We start from the raw sequence: 10,937 nt of genomic DNA, 5'->3' as shown, positions 1-10,937 counted from the left end.
GAGTATTGAGGCCCATTACATCGCAAAGAGATTAGGCATTTTTTTTTTTTTTTTTTTATCAATAGCATTCTGTTTTTACAAATATGAGCCCTACAGAAACAAAGCTTGGAGTGACAAAGGAAGCACCACTGTATGGACATGGCTTTCAACTGAGTCCGTATCCCCCCAGGTACCTGAGGTGCAATCAATAAAAATAGACGGCCCAGATTAATTCCATCCAGGCTAAACTCAATCCGGTAAATGTTGAGGCTGGGGGGTCTGCTTTGAGATTCGTGCCAAATGAAATGAATGGTCCAAATTCACCACTTGCACCTCAGGTACCTGGAGGTGATGCAGATTCCTTTCAACTGGCGTCAGATCAAAATTTGTCCGATGTTCAGTTTAAACTGTCTGATTCGCGTTAAAATTCTCACAAACAATTTAGATTTACGGGACGATTGAAATCAGTGTATATTTTTAATCTATTATATACAATTTAAGCTGTTTGATGTGTCAAAATTTGCACGGATGATTGAGATTAGGTTGTATTTTTATCTGTTCACATAATCTCAACGCGTATCAAACGAAATGAGGTCTGATGGCCATCGAATTTTAATACTCTTTCCTCAAGAGGAGGAACCACTAAAATGTCTAAACAACTCCTGGCCTCCTGCTCCTCTATTTGATTTTTATTTTTTTTATAAACTGGTCATTTAGTTAGATTACAACAAAAAGGAAAACAAAAGATTGAAATTGAAAATGAAAAAATGCACACTCAATAACTCAAACAGTAATAAACACTAGCTAGTGCCTAGTGCTAACTGCTAAGCTGTTTTATATTAATGGGGTAAACAAAAGGTGCAGATCCGTCGAAGGCAACGCTCGTAACCATTCTGGCCGTCGTTTCGGTCGGGTGATAATAATCCCAAAAAATGTGATCACTTCTGTTGGAACAGTAGCTAGATATAGGCAAGCATCCTATTTTAGCATTCATATCACCTAGACCACAACATGCATCAGCTACTTCCTGGAAACCTAAAACAAAGCACAATTAATAAAATTTTAAGAATGGTCAAGTAGCATTGAATAATAATTCAAATTGTTTTGAATTATACCATAGTTAGAAGGTTGGTTGATATATTGAAGCACAGCTTTGTTCGTATCAAAGAAGGAATAGCTCATGTCGGCACTCGACTCCTTCATCTCATTTAGTAAAGAAGATACCCCTGTGTTATAGAGGGTAGAAACGTCATTTCCCACCTCATTGCATTCCTTCGTCTCATTTTGCTCCCGCAATGCGGGGCAACATCCAACAGGGCCAGTGCCTATGAACACGAATCTCCGTGCACCAGTATTGTACATCCTCTGAATATGTTATTGTTTTTATTGATTTTGACAAATACAATATTGTTGGTCAATAAGAAAGGACAAGTCTGTCTAAATTTTGATTGATTTGGTAAAATTTCAGCTGCTGAGTATATCAAAAATTTATTGTTGACATGTCAATTTCATGGGCATTTGTTGAGTCTCTTTTTGGTTGTACTTATTATAGAAAAAGAATATATACCTGGCCAAAAGTAGTAGGGTTTCCTATCTTTTTCTAAAATATATTTGTATTGACTATAAATTTGGTTTCATTCTAAACTGTTAAATTATGTCTTTCTTTTTAAAACTACATACCTTCAGTTGGTCCTGCAGTGTGGCAACAAGAGAGGCTACAAAATCTTCAGGGGAGGTACTGTCGAACGGGTCTGATTTTGCATATTTTATAAGTTCATTGCTTCCTATTACCACTCCAAAGATTGACTTGGAGAGGTGATCTAGGGTTTTTTCTGCACCAAGCTGCTGTACCAATACACCATACACTGTTGCAAGGTAGTCTATCTGCTCATCAAAGGAGATACATTTGCCCTGAATCAACACCAAATGATGGTAAAAATTAATACATACCTTGAAGGTGATTTGTAAGAATTCGGGGGTTGATATATAAAATTTGCTTAGCATGTGTAAAAAGTTAAGAAACTTTTTGTCATGTGAAAGGGTTAGGGTTGTAAAATGAATTTTTGTTTTCAGTAATGAAATCAGGTAATCTGAAAATGTCACTTGCTTAAAAAAAAATCTTAAGGAGATGAAAATGATCAAGTCTATGCATTATGATCCCAAAAGATAAAAATTATATTATACTTCTTGTACTTAAGACCGCGTCTATAAATATTTTTATTTTTTAATGAAATATAGTAGGCTTTGAAAAAATATTATATGTGCAAGCCATCATATAATTTCCATCGTATTAGTATAGTTCCTTTAGAGAAAATATTTTTCTTACATAAGCATCTACAACTACAAGATGCATATATTTGGAGGAAGTGATACTTGTGAAATCATTCAATTTTTTCAATCATTGAAAGCTCTACATCCATCTAATTGAAAAAAAAATTAATTAACACTAAGACCAAGGACTATTGACATGAAATATATTATATCTGACATAGAAGCAAAATATCCCACTTCATAGTTAAAGATCAAAATCGAAGGCTTATCTTGGAACCGTGGGTTTGTTGTCCGAAGGGCATGGGACAGAGTCTTATTTAAAGTCGAGTCTAAACTGTAAGATCTGTTTTAAAATTTTCACGAATCTTAATGCAGATTAAACGGATATAACCGGAGCTTTTAATACGATTCTATCCAAAACCTTTCGGACAAATTTCCAATCGAAATCTTACTTACTGAGTTAGTGCTGTTGAAAACACCGGCACCACCTGATGCAAAACTAACTCCAGCAAGATATTCATCAGTGTTATTTGAATCAGGAGAAAGAGAGAGGTACGGAATCGATGTTGGTACGCCTAGATTCTGAGCTGCAATAGTAGTAATTTCAAAATAATTAGTGAATTATTATATAACTGTTACTACTGTACTGTCCAAATGTTGACGGAATATAGCGTCAGCACCATCTATGCAACTATAAAATAATTTTGCAGGAACTGGTTTTGTTTTTCTGGAGAAGAATAGATTGGAATAGGAGTTATATTCCATCTTAATGAATAAGACAGAAATTAAGTGGAATTGTGAAAATCACAAAAATGAAATTGAGTTTGAAATTTTAATCGTAGCCAAAATTTTACTTTTTACAAGTAGGTTCTTTTTATGTTTTGCTCTGAGCCAATTTTTTATTTCATGAGATAGTGGAACAGAAGAGATGTATATAATTAACTTATTTATTTATTTTTTTTAAAAGGAAATAAAGCTCAGAAATGAAACTAATTAACTAATTGGCAAAGACAATATTTTCTATGTGGGAGGTCGCATGTTCAAAATTTAGAATGAATATTTTTTTTGTGAATATTAAATAGTTGAGTAGTTTGAACTCTAACTTTTACTAAAAAAATTAACTTATTTATCATTATCTTTTTGCTCTGTCACTATTCAACCTTTTATTTTCAACTAAATACGACTAAAATAGTGTGCGAATAGAAATTTCAAATTTAAATTTTTCTCTATTTTTACTATTTCACATAGAGCCAAACATATCCGAATTTTTTATTAATATCCAAATTTAATATTAAATTTCAAAAAATAACCGGATCAGTAACGTTTTTCAAAATCTACCCTTTCCGGAAATTTTTTTTCCGGAAACGGTAGCTACTTCCGGAAAAAAAATTTCCGGAAATAGGCTAAATCCGGAAAAATTTTATCCGGAAATAGGAATTTTTTTTTTTTTCCGAAAATTTTTTTTTATAGGAATTTTTTTTTCTAGTTTTTATTTATAATTTATTTATTTTTTGTATTTAAGTATTACAAAAATTTAATATAGTTTTTTAAAAAATAGATGGAATACTATATAATTTGATTTATTCGAAGGACTGCTACAAATAATCCGGATCAACATTTTTCATGCAGGATTTTTTACGGCCGTAAAAAAAATAATATAATATAATATATGCATATGTATATATAATATAATATATATATATATATGTATATATAATATAATATATGTATATATATGTATATATAATATGAGTTAGGCTGGGGTGCTATGGATAGCATAGTGGCCTCTATGCTACGGCTCAATATTCGAGTTTTCAAAATCCAAACGGTCGATCCGAACCGTTCATCTTATTCTCCATATTAATATCTGCTTGGAGACCAAATTTTATAATTTTCTGAATTTTTTTACTATTTATTAAGCCACTTTGAAAATCGCTAATCCAACGGTTTGACTGTTTTGTGCAGCCACCGTTGGATCAACAATTTTGTAAAATACTTAATAAATAGTAAAAAAATTCAGAAAAATGTAAAATTTGGTCTCCAAGCAGATATTAATATGGAGAATAAGATGAACGGTTCGGATCGACCGTTTGGATTTTGAAAACTCGAATATTGAGCCGTAGCATAGAGGCCACTATGCTATCCATAGCACCCCAGCCTAACTCATATTATATATACATATATATATACATATATTATATTATATATACATATATATATATATATACATATATATATATATATATAGAGCTGGGCTACGGTGAGTTGCGAAGTAAAGCGACTATTTTACTTCATGCTCATATTTTGTGATTTTAAAGTTTAAAATGTCGATCCGAACCGTTCATCTTGTTCTCCATATTGAAATGTGCTTGGAAACCAAATTTTACATTTTTTGAAATTTTTTTACTATTTATTAAGCAATTTTGAAAGTCGCTGATCTGATGGTCCAGAAAATTTTACTGTTTTTCACTGTTCACAGCAAAACAGCAATTTTCAAAAATGCTTAATAAATAGTAAAAAAATTCCAAAAAATATGAAATTTGGTCTCCAAGCACATTTCAATATGGATTAAATATCTAACGGTTCGGATCGGTCATTTGGACTTTCAAAATAAAAATACGGCGTGAAGTAGAAACGCGTTTTACTTCGCAACTCACCGTAGCCCATCTCTATATATATATATATATATATATATATATATATATATATAGAGATGGGCTACGGTGAGTTGCGAAGTAAAGCGACTATTTTACTTCACTCTCATATTTTGCGATTTTAAAGTTTAAAACGTCGATCCGAACCGTTCATCTTGTTCTCCATATTGAAATGTGCTTGGAGACCAAATTTTACATTTTTTGAATTTTTTTTACTATTTATTAAGTAATTTTGAAAGTCGCTGATCTGATGGTCCAGAAAATTTTACTGTTTTTTACTGTTCACAGCAAAACAGCAATTTTCAAAAATGCTTAATAAATAGTAAAAAAATTCCAAAAAATGTAAAATTTGGTCTCCTAGTACATTTCAATATGGATTAAACATCTAACGGTTCGGATCAGTCGTTTGGACTTTCAAAATAAAAATACAACGTGAAGTAGAAACGCATTTTACTTCGCAACTCACCGTAGCCCATCTCTATATATATATATATATTATATATACATATGCATATATTATATTATATTATTTTTTTTTACGGCCGTAAAAAATCCGGCATGAAAAATGTTGATCCGGATTATTTGTAGCAGTCCTTCGAATAAATCAAATTATATAGTATTCCATCTATTTTTTAAAAAACTATATTAAATTTTTGTAATACTTAAATACAAAAAATAAATAAATTATAAATAAAAACTGAAAAAAAAAATTTCCTAAAAAAAAAAAAAAAAAAATTCCTATTTCCGGATAAAAGTTTTCCGGAAAATTTTTTTCTGGAAGTAGCTACCGTTTCCGGAAAAAAAATTTCCGGAAAGGGTAGATTTCGAAAAACGTTACTGATCCGGTTATTTTTTGAAATTTAATATTAAATTTGGATATTAATAAAAAATTCGGCAAACATATTGTAATTAAAACACACGAACTTCTAATATGGCCTAGACTTATATATATCGGCTGTGCTAGATGCGTGTCAATTTTTCAGAATTAGAAAAAGGAAAGCGGAGGCAAATATTTCCATATTTAGCACTATTTGGTTTTGCATATTTTCAAATGTATTCTAAGAGATTAAGTCTCATGTTCACATTGCTAGTTCTATAAACAATTATTGTGTACTTTTCCTGTCAAAATCTGTAATCTTCATGTGTGTGTACACACACACACACAAAGAATATGTCACGCGTGAAATAGTAATTCGCGTAAGACTAATTGTATTACAACTTGTTGTCGCTTCTGGAATTTTTGTTCATCATTTGGACTTTGGTAAGAGTTTAAAACTCCATCGCATATTTACTATTTAATTTAATAACAATAAAAAGATTTACATACAAAATAAGAATGGTTAGATGTGATTTTTATTATCTTTGTACTTGTACAGAAAAAATTATCACCTTTTGACTTCTCTTTTATATAAATTGATAATTAAAAAAAAAAAAAAACTATCATCAGGAATTATTCACATCACTTATTTTCTTTAAGCTCTTAATATCAATTTAAACAAAATCAAAATATGATAGTCTTTTAATTATGTGTGCATATAGAAAATAATATAGATTATATCTAACTATTTAATTTAACATTTAAATTTTAAATTTTAAAGTTTTTTCTAAATGGAGAAATGATAAAGACATTTAAATCCTTCACTTCGACCGTAGGCATTTAAATTATTAACTATTCTTTGAGCTACAAATAGTGATAAATCTGACCATTCGTACTGTCAGCATTATAGATTAAATAAATTAAATTTGTTTACAGATTCATCACAAAGCCCCAATTTCAAATTTATGAGCCAGGCCATTGCAATCTGATAAAGCGCTAAGAACTAATAACTGAAAATGCAAAAGATAGTTGGAAAGCAAACTCTTTTATACCAATACACATGACTTCAAAAATAATGATTCAATTCGGTAAATAACCTTTAGTGTTATTGCCAACAATATTTCAACCAAAAAGGATGTAATATCATGTGAAGAAATTTCTTTTTAAGTAACATTTTTGTCTTTTGAACAAGTTATTAGCAATATGTGGTATAATGCAAGTGTTGCTGTGTAGTTCATGATTTTATTTTTCAAAAGCGTTTTCCCTGCATGTTTAGTTTTTATTCCCAATTTTGATGATAACTTTTAAAAAAAATTATTTTCTATCTTTCCATTAAGATTCAAACATAAAATCTTACAGGTATAGCAGATTTTATTTTATTTTATTTCGGAGTTCTGAAAGTATATAAAATTCGGCCATAAATAAGCACATAACAGATTATTGATATTACGTAAAAATAGTTTAAATTTCCATATTTGTAAGACATATGAAGTCATCAAATATTTTCAATTTGAATCAACAAAAATGGTCATACATCAATAAATAACTTTTTTTATTTTACTTTTTAAGTTGCGAGCTGTTTGCACTTGATTTTGACAATAATTAATTCAATGCGTTTGTCACATTGCATCTTTTCTTATTATCCAAGCAAAAGTCTCTGATTGCAATCAAAAGATAGAGGCCAGAGTGCACGTCATCTCACTTTTAAAGTTTAATTTACCTTTTTAAGCAACTTCTCGCTCTTAATCTTTTTCTTATTGTGGGATATATGATGCATGATTGATGGCATGTTGTATATGCTGACATATTATTGAGAGGAAAATATGGTTCGAGAGAAGGTGATGTAACAAAGAATGAGTAATATAAAAATAATTTTCAAGGTAACGCCAAATGCATGTGTTGAAAATATCATGTAACAGATTTCAACCTTTTTGTAGGTCAATTGCACCATATATTTAATATTCTTAAAAATATCATTCTCATATGACTCGCTCATCTTGTCTTATTATACAATTGACATCTTAAGGAAAAAAAAAAGTAGGGGACTGCAAAGGACAAGAAACAAAATACCAATTTTGTTCATGTGTTTAATTTACATGTCAATCTAAATAATATATCAAATAGTTTATTGAATTCATATGTGAACTAAAAATATACATGTCTTATTAGATTCGCATTTGAATCTAGCAAGGCTTGAAAATTGAATTAGAATTAATTCAGTAGGTAACATTAATCTAATATACTTGTATGTATTTAATATGTATGGAGCCATCAATTTTGTTCATTTTAGATTGTACATTCTGAATTTGAAGATTGACAACCATATACCTGTCATGGTACTGACATAGGGGCTTATATTTTAGGCATTATTTATATTTCTTTTTCACCTCAATTTGTCATTTGGATTGTTCCTGATTTTTTTCATTTTTTTTTATTAAACATTTGCTGGAAAGACCATGTCTACTTGTCCATTTTTTTTTTCCCTCTCAAAAAAAAAAAAAAAAAAAAAACAAGAATCCATGTGAAATGTTATGAATCCTAAAATCTGTTCTACATAATTTCATAGTAATATTTGTAATGCAATCTATTGAAAAACAAATGATGACCAACCAATCAGAGTACTGATCCTTGGATATTATCATTGTACAATCTTCTATTTTATCATATATACAAATTTACAAGCAGAACCTTAAGATATGACAGGATAGTAGCACATCAGAAAATACATGTCAGAAGTACTAATTTTTGTTAAGAAAATCAACTTCATGTTTTATCTTTAAACATATGTTAAAACAGAGCTTATTTTTTGAAACTACAAACATACAGAGAAATGAAATAAATGGAATGCGAAGTTACTTACCCATGAAATCGGCGAAATTGTAGCCATTGCTGAAGCGGCCAGTGGCCTTTTTGCCGGGATAGTCGATTCCATTATGCGGGAAGTCGGCTTTCGCTAAACTGAGTTCCAAGTGGTTGTTGTTTCCCACATCTACTAATGAGTCTCCTAATACATACAACGCTGGCACTAACCCTTGTGCATTTGCACCAGTATACATAGTAAAGACCAAGAACAAAATTGCATTTACTATGGTAAAATAATATTTAGTGGACTCCATTGAGAGGGGAGAGGGGAGAGGAGAGAGATTGGTTGGAATTTCAACCCATGGCTCCCTCTTGGCTGGATTTTAAAGGAGAGAGAGGTGAAATTCGGAAATAAATCTGCTGTGATTCTAAAGAGATCGCAGGATCCTGCGATTCCAAATCTAACCTTTAACTTTTTGAAATACACAAATCTCAATAATACTTATTTTTATGCACGAATCTCTAAACAGATAAATGGATGGATATGGAATAACAGGGTCCTGCGATCCCTTTAGAATCGCAGCAGATTTATTTCCGGTGAAATTCACCAGGGGGAGGGGGGAATCATATGACCTAAGGTAACAGCATATTTATTTTTAGATTTAGACCGTCCGATCAGAATATGCACTAATATTAAAGAGATCGGTGCATTCTATCTTGGACTAGATGGGTCTGATTTTACTTACATAGTCTGGATCTAAACAGAAATAGTATGCTACCTCAGATGATAAGGACCCTGGGGGGGTCAAGTTGAAATTTAATAAATTTGACATTTAACCGTTGGGATTTACAAAATTTAATGTCAAAAATACCAACAGTTTAACAAATATAATGTTAAATTTACTAAACTTACTAATTTAATGTCAAAAATCCAAACCAGCAGTTTAAACCAGTTTGGATTTACTGTAAAAATACATCAAATAATTTAGTAAGTTTACAATTAAATTAGTAAATTTAGTAAATCCAAGCTGATTTAACAAATAAATTTTGAATGAATATTATGATACAGTATTTAATATCTTGTAAATTATTGTTTAAATTAAAATACAAAATTATAGATGTATTTTTAATTATTTAAATAGAATAAGTATCAAATTTGACTCAGTGTAGAGTTTGCTTAGTCATCCATCATAAACTAAATAAAATTTTATTTTGAAAAGTTAAAATTTATTTGATAGAAATTAAATGACTATTAAATCTATTGATCGTGAGCGAGTTATATGTGACGTTGTTTTAACTCTGTTGTTAAAATGCCGTCTATTTTTTCCTACCACCCACAAAAATCAGAATTAAATGAATACCATCCGAAAAATCGGAATTCAGATTTTGCCACGTTCGCACCGTGGATCTGCGAACGGGTTGACCCGTCCGCAGATTCACGGTGCAAACGGGTCGGTGCGCAGATCCACAGTGCGAACGAGTCACTCGAGCGGGTCATGACGCGAGCGTGTCAGTGCACATATCTACGGATCGGTGCGCAGATCCACGGTGCGAACAGGTCACGCGAGCGGGTCAGTCCGCAGATCCATATCGCGAATGGATTGGCGATCCGTTCGCAGATCCACGGTGCGAACGTGGCGGAATCTGAAATCTGATTTTTTTTTTTTTGAAAATAAGGCTGCTTAGGCCCGTTTCATTGCAGAAACTTAATTACAGTAACCAGTTTCAACTACCAGGTAGTCCTGATAGTTGCACGACCATTCTCCTAAGCAACGATACCACATTTAAGGTGGTAACCAGCAATGAGTTTAGAGACAAAACAGAACAGCAAAAGTCCTAATAGTGCAGCTGATCGCAGTCAGCAAAATATGTCATGTAAAATCAAAAACAAAATTAGCCATAGGTCTTCATGCAGCATCAGCCGAGTCCCCTGCTTGAGCTTCTGCCACCAGTTCAAGGCCATCGTCACCAGAGTAGGCGCGAAGAGGGATGTGCTCCATATGCTGCGGCAGCCAGTTCTTCACCGCCTCATCAATGTCTCCTACTTCATTGCCTGTCCAATACAAAACAAGAGAGGAGATAAGGATGATTGTATTACGTCCTGTAGGTATAGCTGCAAGATTAAAACAAATGTCATTGCGAATTTTCCAAATAGTCCATGTGAGGGCACTAAACACAGTAAGGAAAGCATGTTGTTTTAAGCGTGGTAAAGAGTATGCAAAGGTGATGATATCCTGTATTGAGTTCCATTGACTAAATTCCTCTTGACATTGACCAAACCAGAACCAAATTTGCCTAACCCATGGACATTGAATAAACAGGTGATTAACAGTTTCATAAGCTTGGCAAAAGTGGCAGTGTGTAGGTCCAGTCCAACCTCGTTTAACGAGTTGTGATTTAGTGAGAATCTTCCT

The 10,937-nt window shown here is 31.8% G+C and overlaps 1 protein-coding gene across 1 annotated transcript; it reads right to left on the bottom strand.

Annotated features, from left to right (window-relative positions):
• Positions 1-667: 667 nt before the first annotated feature.
• Positions 668-8,844, bottom strand: LOC144573819 (GDSL esterase/lipase At5g55050-like). The gene is made up of 5 exons (XM_078323574.1): positions 8,582-8,844; positions 2,707-2,837; positions 1,660-1,890; positions 1,095-1,344; positions 668-1,014 (listed from the first exon to the last, which is right to left on the bottom strand). The coding sequence occupies exons 1-5, from the start codon at positions 8,835-8,837 to the stop codon at positions 797-799; spliced, it is 1,086 nt and encodes a 361-aa protein (XP_078179700.1). The 5' UTR covers positions 8,838-8,844; the 3' UTR covers positions 668-796.
• Between the last annotated feature and the right edge of the window lie 2,093 nt (positions 8,845-10,937).

Source organism: Carex rostrata, chromosome 22, assembly GCF_964058835.1.
Source record: "Carex rostrata chromosome 22, lpCarRost1.2, whole genome shotgun sequence".
In the NCBI taxonomy this organism is placed as follows: Eukaryota; Viridiplantae; Streptophyta; class Magnoliopsida; order Poales; family Cyperaceae; genus Carex; species Carex rostrata.
Note: the sequence above shows the minus strand (reverse complement) of the source record. Positions and strands in the feature narration are given on the sequence as shown.

What these genes read in the sequence shown, in the direction of transcription:
- LOC144573819 (XM_078323574.1), bottom strand. Translation starts at nt 8,837, where the DNA reads ATGGAGTCCACTAAATATTATTTTACCATAGTAAATGCAATTTTGTTC. An exon ending in TTTTCAACAGCACTAACTCA is followed by an intron (nt 1,891 to 2,706) that starts GTAAGTAAGATT and finishes GTGTTGATTCAG; the next exon opens with GGCAAATGTATCTCCTTTGA. An exon ending in CAACCAACCTTCTAACTATG is followed by an intron (nt 1,015 to 1,094) that starts GTATAATTCAAA and finishes GCTTTGTTTTAG; the next exon opens with GTTTCCAGGAAGTAGCTGAT.